General features: G+C 32.9%; 1 protein-coding gene across 1 annotated transcript in view; it reads left to right on the top strand.

Moving 5' to 3' along the window:
• LOC145323160 (ATP-binding cassette sub-family C member 2-like) overlaps positions 1 to 14727 on the top strand; it is a 48216-nt gene that overhangs the window by 15852 nt on the left and 17637 nt on the right. Inside the window, exons 11-22 of the mRNA XM_080165553.1 lie at positions 524 to 619; positions 1455 to 1570; positions 1951 to 2043; positions 2487 to 2650; positions 3096 to 3186; positions 3431 to 3455; positions 3576 to 3669; positions 11771 to 11837; positions 12337 to 12402; positions 12874 to 12989; positions 13703 to 13819; positions 14524 to 14638. Of these exons, the coding sequence (XP_080021679.1) occupies positions 524 to 619; positions 1455 to 1570; positions 1951 to 2043; positions 2487 to 2650; positions 3096 to 3186; positions 3431 to 3455; positions 3576 to 3669; positions 11771 to 11837; positions 12337 to 12402; positions 12874 to 12989; positions 13703 to 13819; positions 14524 to 14638 (1160 nt within the window). The remainder of the gene's footprint in view (positions 1 to 523; positions 620 to 1454; positions 1571 to 1950; positions 2044 to 2486; positions 2651 to 3095; positions 3187 to 3430; positions 3456 to 3575; positions 3670 to 11770; positions 11838 to 12336; positions 12403 to 12873; positions 12990 to 13702; positions 13820 to 14523; positions 14639 to 14727) is intronic.

Raw genomic sequence — 14727 nt, 5'->3', positions numbered from 1 at the left:
ATTTTTCTCTATCTCCCTGAATATTAAATGTATAGGGTTATGGCGTCTATACTCTTTCACCTCTTATTGCGCTGACTGTATACTTTTTGGTAGATTTAATTAATTAGCCAGTGGCGGGAAAAAATGCTGTACTATTTACGTTGCTTGTGGCTTCGTCCAAACTATTTATTCTAAGGGTAAAACAGTCTTAACTATTCTTGAAGATATTTAATTCTCATTTAAAATCAAAATTCAATCAGTTTAGGGGTTAGCGAGTTTTTTTTAAATATATCTTTAAAAGATTTAATATACGATTGAGTACCCAGCCTACAATTAACTTTGTCAAGTTGTCTTTCAGTCATGCTACAAAAATATTAACAGTAAAACATATATTAGACATATGGAAAGGTTTCGTGATTTAATTTTTATTGATTTATGAACATTGAACATCTGCTCTTTAACTAGTTCTGACCGTTTGTTCATCAATGCTTTTTGCGCTTTTTGTGGCCATTCTTGCTATTGATACAATTTTCTATTTCATTAGGTATTCCGACAGATTGTCCGTGTGATAGAGAATCATGATATGGAGTGGAAAGGATGGTTTTGGGTCATCCTGCTATTCATCACAGCTACTGTTCAGGTCAGTTTAGGTTAGGTTAAGTCAGGTTAGCTAAGGTGATAGAGAACCATGATATGGAGTGGAAAGGATGGTTTTGGGTCATCCTGTTATTCATCACAGCTACTGTGCAGGTCAGTTTAGGTTAGGTTAAGTTAGGTCAGGTGATAGAGAACCATGATATGGAGTGGAAAGGATGGTTTTGGGTCATCCTGTTATTCATCACAGCTACTGTGCAGGTCAGTTTAGGTTAGGTTAGGTTAGGTCAGGTGATAGAGAACCATGATATGGAGTGGAAAGGATGGTTTTGGGTCATCCTGCTATTCATCACAGCTACTGTGCAGGTCAGTTTAAGTCAGGTTAGATCAGGCAATAGAGAACCATGAAATGGAGTGGAAAGGATGGTTTTGGGTCATCCTGCTATTCATCACAGCTACTGTTCAGGTCAACTCATGCATTGGCATCTTGGTCTGGGATCTGAAGGGATAAGACTTTAAATGATAAATTATGTACACCACCAATTTATGATACAAAATTATACTAATAAACTCTTAATAAAATTGGTACCCAAAGTTTTATAAACATGTTCTCTCATTTGATTGCATAAATACTTTCAAACTTTGATTAAATCTTGATTAATTGATTTCCAATCCTTTTGACCTACGATTTAAATTTTTAGAAGGGGCAATTTTGTTGATCATAGATGATATACATCGTCAATTATCTTCATTTTTCATTTTTGAAGGCTCTGCTAATTACATTAATGAAAAAACTGCAGTAATTAAAAATGTGTCTCTATGATAAGCACGAAATAGAAAATAAATACTTGAACATACATAAAAATGTATATATATTTTAGGTAACAGTATCCAACCATTACTTCCGATCAGCCTTTGTAGCTTCCTTTCAAATGAGAACAGCTCTGATAACATCTATCTACAAGAAGAGCTTGACCATCTCAAATTCTGCCAGGAATGAAAATTAGCAAATCTTAACCTGTGGCTCTGTTATTGCAGGCTAAGATATAGGGACGAAAAATAGCCTAAAACCATCTGAAAACTTAAAAATAAAATTAAATGCAATTGGTTTAATGGTTAGCAAGATCTTAATGGATAAACAAAATTAAACTAATACCTTCTCCTTAGTATAGTACTAGCAACTTTGCTCCCAGAGGTTTTAGAGATACTGGATGAAAGGGAATTTATCCCTCCATTTTCTATTTTTGCTTAAAAAAAAAAATTGGACCTATAAGGAGTTTTATGTCAGTTCAACAGTTAGCGAAATCCTTCGTTACACACAGACAGACGTCCTGTTACTTTCATATAGTTTGCTGATTTTTATATGGACTATAGGAAAGACTTTACAACTGGCGAGATAACAAATTTAATGTCAGTAGATACTCAGAGGCTTATGGAGGTTATCCCATATGTTAATGCGTTGTGGTCAGGGAAATTTTTCTATCTATCTATTCATTTTTATTGGCTACGCCCCTAGGTGCAACTAAGAAAGAGAGAGGGGTAATCGATCCCCCATTTTCATTTTAGTTTTTCTATATATAGTTATTTTTATATAATGATAAGAATGTTTACTAATAAATGAATTACCCGAGATAGTCAATAAGACACAATATTCTGTCCAACTTAAAAAGGAATTTCTGGCAGACAAAATTTTTTTTTCATAATTATTTATTCTCACAACAATATGGAATATACATATATTTTCCCCAAGTAAAACCTTAACCTTAGAAACTAACTTTTTTTATAACTTATTAAGCCTAAAATCACTCCTCTGAAATGGAAAACTCAGTCGGTTTAGTAATTAAATAAGTCTTAATCTACACAAAGAGAACCTTACTTCTTTATACAAAAGATAGATAGAATAATTGTTCAGGTCCATTCCAATTTATTCTGGCCATCTATTTCCTATTTGACCTGATCGGTGTGAGTGCCCTAGTCGGCCTCGCTGTCTTTGGTGTGCTCATCCCTGTCAACATATTTGGAGGCAGAATTGGGAGGAAGATTCAGTCAGGACAGATGAAGGCTAAAGACGGCAGGAAAGTTTAGTATCATAATTATGTAAGAGGGGCTCTGTGTTCGAAGATGCAGTGGACTAGAAAAAAAAGCTAAAACTATCCTAAGACTCAAATCTGAAAATAGAATTGTCTAAAACCATTACAGGAACAATGTGACGCTTTCTAAAAAAGAGAACTCAATTGGTTCAGTAGTTATTAAGATATTAAGCTTTAGACAAAAATCCCTTACGTTATACGTTATATTATAGGATTAAAAGAGGTATACTTTCTTATTTGAGGCATTCGGTAAATTGTATTTGTTGAAAAGTTTAGACACTTTAGAATCAGTATTATGTACAGTACAATATACCATACCATTTTCATGCCATAAAGACAAATTAAACAACTAAAATGACGACAAATGATTGCAAGTTTACTAATACATCCCTAATAATACTAAGTACTAAACTGTTTGTCTGTATGTCAGGATCCTGTTTATGAACGAGGTGCTGCAGGGAATGAAAGTGTTGAAGCTGTATGCCTGGGAGAAACCATTCATGAACAAGATCAATGAATTCAGGGATGATCAATGTTTTTAGTAGAATAAAACATCCTAATATTTAAATTGGAAAACAAATACTTTGGCACCTGAAGCTCGATTTTTAAAGTATTTATTAAACTTCAAAGCTTTGTTAAAGTCAGACATTTCTATTTTTGACTTTCAAATATAGGCTTAATTTTTGTTTACCATCACAAAAAAAAGAATTTAAACTTAAAAATTTATTAAACTGTACTTTTAAAAAACAATATTGATTATCTTCCAGAGATCAAGAAATTGACAGCTTAAAGGTACAAACAAACATAATCTAAATAATTTTAAATGAATTTAACTTTCATTGTCTTATTCCTCAAGTTCAAATTGGCCAACGTTAATGAAGTTTTTATTATAAATGTTTGTTTTACTTCTAGAAAAATGGTGTTCTGCAAGCCTGTTTGTGGATTACCTATACAGCTGCCCCTATGGTTGTCACTCTGGCAACCTTTGCCACGTATGTTGCCATAGGTATATATATTGCTTTCATTTTAAAGCTGTTCCTATGTTGGCTAATCTGGCAACCATTGCCATAACGTATTTACATTTTATTACCTATACCTATGGTGGACATTCTGGCAACCTTCGCCACCTATGTGGCCATAGGGGTGACCCCTAAAATGGTGGGTCTGGCTCTCTGACATATCTCAAATTTGGCGAACTTAAAATTTTGCAACGCATTGATAGAAACAAATAATTTCTACTTATATTTACATTCCATATTTAAATTTAATACAAATTATTAAAGAATTCAATTTTTATAGCATAGATTATAATTTTAAAAATTAGCGACGGTATCGCAGATTTCTTCGCAGGAAACTAAGTAAAAATTTTAATCAATTCTAAGATGACTTTACAGTTTATTTTTAGTAGCGAATTTTATGTTTAACCTTTAACGGTTGGTCCCCTTTATTGACCTTAATAGGTCGAGGGTAGGAGAGGAGGGGGGGGAGGGGGGAATTGAACGTTCACTCTGTTATCTCTGTTTCTAATGTGCATGTCCCCTGTTTAATATTGAATTTCCGACAATAAGTGGATCAAAGTAATTTTTACTTTTTTATTGAACAACCTTGTTTTTAGGTCCTTTTTTACTTAGAAATTTCAAAAGGCTGTAATTTCTGTACTCTTAAAGCTAGAAGAAGATTTTTTCAGAAAATGTTTACCTTTATGTATATATAATATTAGAAATCTTGAATATAAATTTCGGCGGCGGCAGCAGTACTTGGCAGTTTCCGGACGCTGCAGACAGAAGTCGGCAAGAAAACAGCGTTGGATTTTTATGAAATTTAAATATGTCATGTATACATGTTAGAACAGCTTAGGTTTAAAATTTGAAGTCTCTAAGTCAAAAACTGCGGTCACAAGAGCCTTTCAAAAAAAAAGTTCATGAATTCAAAGGGTTTGTTGTTTGATTGATATGTGGGGGGGGGGGGGGGGCGATCTGAAACTTTTGCGTAACCATGGAGTATAGGCCTTGTCTTCAGAGTGAGAGGATAGGTTTTTTGGGAAAAAAGTTTAGTTTTGGGGTGTATTTTCCTTATACAGTGTGTTTTTTTTATGAGAACTTTTTTGAAAGCCAATTTACTCCACTTATAGTTATCAGAATTTAATGATTAATGGCTTATTTTCTTCGTTTTTTAAGGGAAATTATGAAACAACCAAAAAAAATTACAGTTTTTGTTGAAAAAGTACAGTAAAGTTGAAAATTAAAAACTTAGGTGACCACTTCTAAAAATGGTTTTAGCGCATTTTTCTTATGCTCAAATCTTCTACCCTTTGCAAGAAAAAAATTGGATTTTCAGTAGTCGACTTTGGGGGGCCAGTACTTTCTCCCTGATTGAGATATGGCCTTCAAACTTTGACCTATTCTAGTACATGTCCCCAATAGTATCTGTATAAATTTATAGCTCTATATCTCAACTTTGAAGCGTTTTGCAGCCATTCTTGCAAAAGGTAGAATATTTGAACATAAGAAAAATGCGCTAAAACCATTTTTAGATGTTGACACCTAAGTTTTTAATTTTCAACTTTACTGAGCTGGATCTTTAAATTGTTTATAGGTGATTTAAACCGGGGCGATTCATTCAGCACGCCATCAAATTATTAAATACCAATCTTTAAATAGAAATGGCATGGGCGATTCAGCGCGGTCAGTTGCGCCGAACCGGCGCAGCAATGCCACTCAACGAGTGGCATTGCCGCGCTAAATCGGGGTGATTCATATTTAATAAATAAATATTTTTTTAAAATTAGTTTAATATTTTATTGCAAAACTATAGTGAAAACATTTTTATAGTTATTTTTAAAATAAATTATATATTTTTTTATATAAAACACCGTACTGACCCATTTTAAGTTATAAAATTGTACCGGCACGTATGGATATGTTATTGAGTGTCGCCAGCGATCTAGCAACACCGCGCCGAAATTTTAAAAATCCCTGTTTTATAGGCGAGCTGTGGCTAACCACCAGCGCACCTACAGTTCACCTCTGAATCGCCCCGATTCAGCGCACTATAAAAACGATTTAAAGATCCAGCTCTGTACTTTTTCAACATTTTTTGGTTGTTACATAATTTCCCTTAAAAAACGAAGAAAATAAGCCATTAATCATTAAATTCTGATAACTATAAGTGGGGTAAAATTGCTTTCAAAAAAGTTCTCATAAAAAAACACACTGTATTTAAATTTTTTTGATAGGTCTCCAGGTTAAGGTGCTGCAGGCTGGAAGGTCACTTCTGGACAGGTATAAATGAAAAAAAAATTAGTTTGAAGAGTTAGAGATAAACTTATTAAACTAAATATGCATATTTTTGGATTTTATGAGCATATATGAAGAAAAAATAAAAATCAGCCTCTAGATTCAGGTCCTGCAGGCCTCCAGGTGGATCCTGGACAGGTAGAAATAAAAATTTTCACTTTTAAAGTTAAAGCATAACTTCTTTAACAAAAGTTGATACTTTATGGATAGTATTAACTAATTTGAAGAAAATTTTGAAATTGGGCTCCAGGTTCAAAATAAGTTATGCCCTAACTTTAAAAGTGAAAATTTTTATTTCTACCTGTCCAGGATACACCTGAAGGCCTGCAGTACCTGAACCTGGAGCCCAATTTGAAATTTTTCTTTAAATGAGTTAATACTATCCGTAAAGTAGCAACTTTTGTTAAATAAGTTATGCCCTAAATTTAAAAGTGAAAATTTTTAGTTTTTACCTGTCCAGGATCCACCTGGAGGCCTGCAGTACCTGAACCTGGATCCCGATTTCAAATTTTTCCTCAAAAATATTAATACTATCCATAAAGTAGCAACTTTTGCTAAATAAGTTTTGTTCTAACTTCAAAAGTAAAAATTTTCAGTTTTTACCTGTCTAGAATTTATCTGGAGGCCTGCAAAACCTGAACCTGGAGCCTGATTTCAAATTTTTCTTCAAATTAGTTCATACCATTAATAAAGTAGAAACTTTTGTAAAATAAGTTTTGTTCTAACTATAAAATTAAAAATTTTCAGTTTTTTTTGTTCTAACTATAAAATTAAAAATTTTCAGTTTTTACTTGTCCAGAATTCACCTGGAGACCTGCAGGACCTGAACGTGGAGGCTGATTTTTATTTTTTCTTTATATACGCTCATAACATCCCAAAAGATGCATATTTGGTTGAATAAGTTGATCTCTAACTCTTCAAACTATTTTTTTCATTTATACCTTTCCAGAAGTGACCTTCCAGACTGCAGCACCTGAACCTGGAGACATATAAAAAAAATTTAATAAAATATTAGGAAAATACACCCAAAACTAAACTTTTCCCCCAAATAACCTAACCTCTCACTCCTAAGACAAAGCCTATACTCCAAGTTTACGCAAAAGTGTCAGATCCGCCCCCCCCCCTTAAGTAATATATCTAATACAAAACAATAAGTATACTAGACATTAACCCTTAACCCTTACAGATCGGGCCCCAATTCCCACCTTAATAGATCGGGGGGGGGGCTCAAAGAGCCCCCCCCTCTATCTCGGCTCCTGGTACAGATAAAGACGTAAAATTTTTTTCTGGTGGTTCATGTGTATTTTTAGAGAAAATTACTTTTTCTAGTCATAGCAGTCAGACCGCTCCTTAGCCGCTTTTTAGCGGCCAGCAGCTAAATTTTAAAACAGCTGTAGAGCGGCCAATTTTGCAGCTAGGATGACCAAATTTTAGGACGAACTTTTATTTTTCATAACAAAAAAATTACTTTTTCTGATCATCGCCGAAAAACGGCAAATAACGGAAACCGCCATTTTCGGCGGTTGCGGCGGTAAAACGGCGGTTGGCGGCGCAAATTAATATTTTTATCTGTTTATTATTGCTCAAGGATTTACCAAAAAAAATTATAGGTCTCTAGCTGTAATAGAAGCCACGATATTCATGATATATGTCTGTAGTAAAAGCCGTACAAAAATCGGTCATAAAGTCGGTCAGGGAGCGGTCAAACGGTCATAACACCACTTTTCTCAGATGGTCATTGATATCTAAGTATTCACCAAAAAAATTTTAGGTTTCTACCTTATACACAAAAGTCATAATGTAGAAATTAAGATTTGTTTAGAATTTTTTCTAATTTTTTTTGCTACCCAACCGACTTTGACCGGACACCACGACCGACAGAGAGCAGATATCCAAATAAAATCAACTCTTGCCAACGTATAATTACTAAACTTAAAAAGTCATGAAGTTACAGCTCTCCATCTTACCTACAAAAAAAATGAGATTGAAAAAACTAGAGGGGGGGGCTCTTTGAGCCCCCCCCCCGATCTGTAAGGGTTAATAGTGAGGCCCCTTGCCGAACATTTGGAGGTAGGGCTCAACGCCCCCCCCCCCTATTATCTCAGTGCATGTCCCCTGTTTGATAATGAATTTCCGACTAAAACTGAGCCTAAGTCAATTTTCGCTTTCTTCTCCATTTTATTTAACAACCTTTGTTTTTAAGTCCTTTTCTACTTAAAAATTTCAAAAGGCTGTAATTTTTTTTTATCTTTGAAACAAGAAAAATAATTTTTTTCAGAAAATGTTTATATTTATGTAAAATTTATATTAGAAATCTCAAAACATAAATTTCGTCGGCCGCAGCTGTACTTGGCACCTGCCAGCCGCCGCAGTTGGCGGTCAGCGGGAGAACGGCGGCAGATCTTCATAAAATTTTAATACATTATGTAGACGTAGAAGAAAAGCGTAAGTTTAAAATTTGAAGGCTCTATGTCAAAAATTGCGGTCACAGGAGGGTTTTAAAGATTTCTGGAGACCTCGAGGATCAGGAGCTGCAGGATCATACCTGGAGCCTGAAATTGACTTGAACACCTATATTTTATATAAATTAACCTATTTTAAAGTTAGTAGGGTGAGGCGGGGCATTACCGGTAATTTTTTTGGTTTTTTGAAAAAAAAATGGGGTAAATATTAATATTTTAAAATGGGACCAAGACCATTAGAAAGCTTACGGAAAGGACTATCAGGTCCTAATAGGACGTTATCCTAGGACTTTTAGAAGTTTGTCATAATTGGACTCAAAGAAATTACCGATAAATGCCCCACGGTGGGGCATTGTGGGTAACGTCTTTTCAACCTAAAAAAAATCGATTAAAAACGGCCAAACGGCCAGTCAAACATAAATAATCATAATTAGTATAGGTTATAGGGATTATCCACAAAAATTTTCATAAAGATCGGACTATTCCTTCTATGTCAAAAATCATTTTTTTTAAAAGACGAGAAATTTCGATTTTTTTTTCACAAAAATATTCTTTAAAAATAAAATTTAAATTTTTTTATATAAAAAAACCTGTTCTATTCACTTTTTGGCCTAATTCTTAAAAAGCCCATATTGAATTTTAGCTTTTACCAAAGAAAACCTGAAAATTGATCTTAAAAATCGAATTTGAATTTTTTTTTCGACGTTACCGAAAAATACCCCGCGCGAACTTTGGTCATTTTTGAAAAAAATATTAACTCTACATTTAAGCTCTCAACGGATTTGGAAAGAGCGGGCAATTCTTAGTTCAAAAGGTTTTTACGGATCAGTTCTAGGTCTTACCAATTTTTGTGTAGGTCGATCTTTATACACCTAGGTGAAAAAAATTTTGAAGAAAAAAAATTTTCGTCCGACTTTGAGACCCAAAAAGTACCCTTAAAATTCATCTCACAAACATTTCATTTTATACTTTTTTGTAGGCAATTTAATAAGGAACAAATTTGCTTTTATGTTTTTTTTCTGTCAGTCGATTAGAACATGGAGAAAAATGTCATTTTCTGAAGGTGGGTAAAAAATTACCGGTAATGCCCCTTACCGGTTAATGCCCCGCTTGACCCTATGTTTTTCAACCTATTTTTTAAAAAATACACTATTCTAAGACATGAAGATATATTTCGATTTTAGCAATCATTTTCAATTCATTTTGTCTTAAAAAATATAGGTATGAGACATATTAGATAACAGCAAATATGATCAAAGATATTAAACATACATTTATATAGAACAATGTCACAAATTATTTTGAATCTTAGGTATGACGACTGAAAAAGTTTTAAAAAAAAGATTAAAACATTGGTTTTTTAAATAGGAGGAGTAGGGAATAATTCTTGTTTGAGTTATGGGGCGGGGCATAGTTTTAACCAGAATAGCTAACTGTCCCATAATAATAAACTCACATACAGACGGACAGACCCTAATTATAGAAAAGCTTTGCTTTTAAAAAACTAATATTTATTCACTCACTAACAAAATAAAAATGTTGGCAGATAAACACATTTTTAAAGCAAATCTACTCTGTAACTCACTTTGTTTTTCTACCTGTTAATCAGTCATTCTGTTTGAAAAGCTATGAGGAAAATACAAAAAAAATTAAAAATAAAAGCAGAAAAAATGTTACATAGACAAGCTGACAGACATTTCAAATTATAGATAAACTTCGCCAACAATTTCAAGATCCATATTTCAACTCCATTTATTCATGCAAACAAAATTTACTTTCATACGAACACATTAAAACACATGCGACGCATGCAAATTAATTGATACTTTATCTGAAGTCGCTTGTAAGCATTCAAATAAAAGATACTAAGGAATAGAATATATTTACGTATATAAAATACATTAAAATACAGATTTTTATTTTTGTTTAAATTTTAATTATTGGTGGTGCATAAACCACCACTTTTTTGAACGCCCCCATAAAACGTTCCCATGTATAAATTGAAGAATTATTTCTCTTAAAGAAAGGGTATTAAGTACAAAGATAAATCGTTTTCTAGTAGCGAGGCTACTCTATTACTTCTAATATTACAGAAATTTTACATGAGTATTAAAGTAAATATTATAAGATTAGCACTAGTTTTTATAGTTAAGGCATTCGGAACCTTGTTTTCACTTATTATCCACGGAAAGATGTCTATAATATGATGTGGTAAATTACTCAGCAAAATTTATTTAGAATCTAAAATATTTTTATAAACAAGATACAAAATATATTTATATATCTTTTATTTAATGAAAAAAAAATAATTTCTTTTATTTCACGAAAAAAATATTTTCTACTTTACATCCCTTTTGTCCTTGTTAACACCGTACAAACTTTGTACAGCAGAGAAAGAGTGGGCAATGACAATAGTACCCAAAGTTTTAAAATAACGTTTTTTCATTAGTTGGCTTAACAATTTTGGGGATTGGGTCAATTTAAATTGGTTGCTTCATTAGGTTGATTGTTCACACTTTTCAACCACAAATTTTAATCTACTGAAGGGGTTATTCTAAGTATCATCATTGGGGTATATATTAATTTATCGGCCATTGTCTTATTATCTTTATCCTTTTAGATCCATTATACCCACTACTGTATACCCCTTCTAATTTAATTTGCTTTTGTGTATTGATGAAACAATATGCTGAAGTGATAGCATGCGGAAATGAACGCCCACCGTTGAATTGGTACTTTCCCCCCCAACTAATTTGTCTAACAACGCCTCCCACAATACAAAACTGTATAAAAAGTCGTAAGAAATTAAGACGGAAAAAACTCAAGATATCTGTCATGCACGTAATGCGTGGACCCACCATTTTAGGAGTCACCGCCATAGGTATATACATTTTGTTACATATAATTATACAGCTGCCCCACTTGTGGTGACTCTGGCAACCTTTGCAACATGGGTTGCCATATGTATATACATATTTTAAAGAAAATTATCCCATGTTTTGATTCAACCTTCCATCAGAAAGTTTGGGATTCTTGCAAGGGTGTCCAAGCTTTTTCATTTTTTTTTTGGGGGGGGGGTGGTAAAAATTCAAGATACAAAATTTTGTAGTGCCTACATATTCAACCCTTTACACCCCCCCCCCCCCCTTTTGAACGTCCTTGTACTATGAACTTTAAGATTTAATATAAGTACACAACGTTTTTAAACTAACGAAATTGGTGCTCTTTTGATAAAACTTTGGAAACCAGTATAATTTGCAGTGAAATGTCCTCTCCCTCTTTACCATTTTTTGGGTGTTTTAACAAAGTGGTGCCATAGACTGACAGACATGAAACTTTCTATTTTTAGATCCTGTGAATAATACAATAACAGCTGAGAAAATCTTTGGTACAGTCGCCATCTTTAATGTTGTCAGGAAAGAATGATTTTTTAAAAAATAGGCACATCTTCTCAACGAAAGTGTAGAATAATAAATCCTCGAAAATATTAGATAGAGTATTGTAATCTATAAGAAATATTTATTTTGTTAATTAAGATCTCACAAACCAATAAACCAATGAATTTTTCAATGTTAGGCTAATCTTTTACCCACTACATCCGCTAATGCCGTGCATCTATTGCCTGGATGCTAGTTAATCTATATTAGCTATTTTCCTAATTTCCAGAAATCTTAAAGAACAAGATAATGGACGATAAATTTATAAACATCCCTTATAAAGATTAGCAAAATTACCCCTTTTGTAGATTAAAATTATTGGTTTAAAAGCATAAACACTTTTATTTTAGAACCAACCAATCAAAAATAAAATAAAGTACCCAAAACTTTTAAGCAAACAAATAAGATAACATAGTTATAAAAATTGGGTACCAAAGTCCCTTAAATTCTGCAATTATCAAATCGTCTTTGCAATCAGAATCCCAATGAACCAGTTTCCTCGCATAGTCATGGAGACTGTCAAGCTTATGGTTTCTATCAACAGGAAAATTCATGAGTATTCATTAAATTTCATACGGCATGTCCCTTGAAAAAATATTTCTAATATCATAGCTATACAGTATGGCTCATTAAAAAGTGCTATTTATTTCAAATGTCTTACATTTTTTAATAGAATGTCCCAAAATGTTGGTTTATTTCATTCAGTTTCAACCATTAAAAAAGAATTATTTATAATTAGATACAGAAAGTCCCATAGAAATGTTATTCTTTCTAATTCCAAACAGTACGACCTAAAAAATAATATTCTAATTCAATACAGTTTGTCCCATGAAAAATATTATTTTTAATCTTACATTAGATTTCTTTTTAAAAATTTATTTAACAAAATAAAGCTCATAAAAAAAAACTAAAATGTTTCAATTTTATTTGATTTCTTTCCAGAAATGCTTTTAAAAAGAAATATATCTAATCTTGCAATTAAAAATTTTGCACATGAATATAAAAATGTGAGCAGAATTGACAGATTCCTCCGTTGCCCAGATCTTGAGGAGCAGAGCAGCTCTGCCTCGACTAATCCAGAAGATGAATCCAGTGCTGTCAAGTTTAAAAATGCTGACTACAGCTGGACAGGCAATACATAGATCATTAATTTTAAAAATAATAAGATAAAGTGTATAAAAGTAATAATCCCAAGATAAATTTCCTCTGGCAAAAGATAGATACTCCTATTATTTTTACATTAAAAAACTATTCAGTTATAAATCTTTCTCAACTCTATTTAAAAGAAAAAAGTCTACTTCTTTTTTTTACATTGCTCTTAAAAACTAATTGGAAATGGATGGTAGAATTAACCAACACCCACCCCTTACCTCCAGTGATACTAGGGGCGTCCTTGTTTCCAATATAATTATGTTTTATAATGATCTACAAAACAGAGGGAGGCGCTAACCCCACCGTGAATGGCATAAATATTGTACTTAATAGTCTTTAGTTTTATATATAATTACTAGCGGCTACGCCCCTAGAGGCCTCTAGTGGCACTTTAAATGTTTTTGTTTGTTAAATTTAATTTTTTATGTACGATACCACCTTATTTGACGTTGAAGTCTCCCCTAAGGGGGGGATTTTTTTGTTTTTGGGGGGGTTAGGGGTGTCCCACCCCTCAAGAAAATATCTTAAAACCACCACAGGACCAGTAGGTATATTCCCTGAAGAGTAGAGCCCATTCGGTTCAGTGGTTACCAAGATCTTAAGCTTCAGACGGACAGACAGACGGACAGACGGACAGACAGACATCGTTCTACTTTGTATTATAGATGATTTATATTGATCTACAATTATAGAGGGAGGTGCTAACCCCACCCTGCATGGTATAAATGTTGACATCAAGAAAGGAGAACTTATTGCAGTGGTGGGAAAGATTGGATCCGGCAAATCTTCACTACTTTCTTCTATATTAGGTAAAACGTTTTAGAAATGTATAAAGATCTTAAGGGATAAGACAATGGACGATGAAATTATAAACATACCAAATGATGATAAACAAAATTACCCCTTTTATGTACGCATCACTTTCACTGCTTTCCTCTATACTAGGTAAAAAGATTGAGAAATTGATCGTCATACCCAATGATAATAAAAAAAGTTACCTCTTATGTTTAATTTAATTGGTTAATCATTGGTTTAAAAAAGTACACTAAAAGCACTAAAAAATTTAACAGGCAACAAATGATACAGCAAGATTATAAAACGTGTAATCCAATGTGTCCTCCCTCCCTGTGAATACACTTATTGTTATTGTTGAGCTACTTATGAATATACTAGTACTTATTAAAGGTAAAAAGCAGAAGGTTAGCGGCGAAAATGTTGTTAAATAATACATTTATATTAAAAAAGTTACCTTTTCCAGTGTGGATTCGAAACCGATTAATATTCGTTGGATTAGTAACGGTTCTTAACCACACTGAAAAATCATATAGAGTATCTAATTACAGACAATTTTCCAGGAATGATAAAGTAAAAATCATGAAATTAATACCAGTTTTGTTAATCTTCAAATTTTCCATTTTTATATCCACGGAAAACTGTCTATAATACGGTGCGATAAATAACTGTTATCAATTATTACTGCGCTACTTATGAAAATAACCGGTCTTTTTTTAAGGTGAAATGCAGAAGGTAAGCGGCGAGAAGGTTGTTAACGGAACAATTTCCTACGTGGCTCAACAAGCTTGGATTCAAAACCTTACACTAAAGGACAATATTCTGTTTTCTAGCAGGTATTATAAATACATCAGATTATATTTTATATATATCTTATTAGGTTTGTATGTTTTCTCTAGATAATACTTCTAAAATATTATGCTAT

This window comes from Acartia tonsa, chromosome 6 (assembly GCF_053477335.1).
Source record: "Acartia tonsa isolate MP-2025a chromosome 6, ASM5347733v1, whole genome shotgun sequence".
In the NCBI taxonomy this organism is placed as follows: Eukaryota; Metazoa; Arthropoda; class Copepoda; order Calanoida; family Acartiidae; genus Acartia; species Acartia tonsa.
The sequence above is the reverse complement of the archived record's forward strand: the minus strand, read 5'-3'. Positions and strand labels throughout refer to the sequence as shown.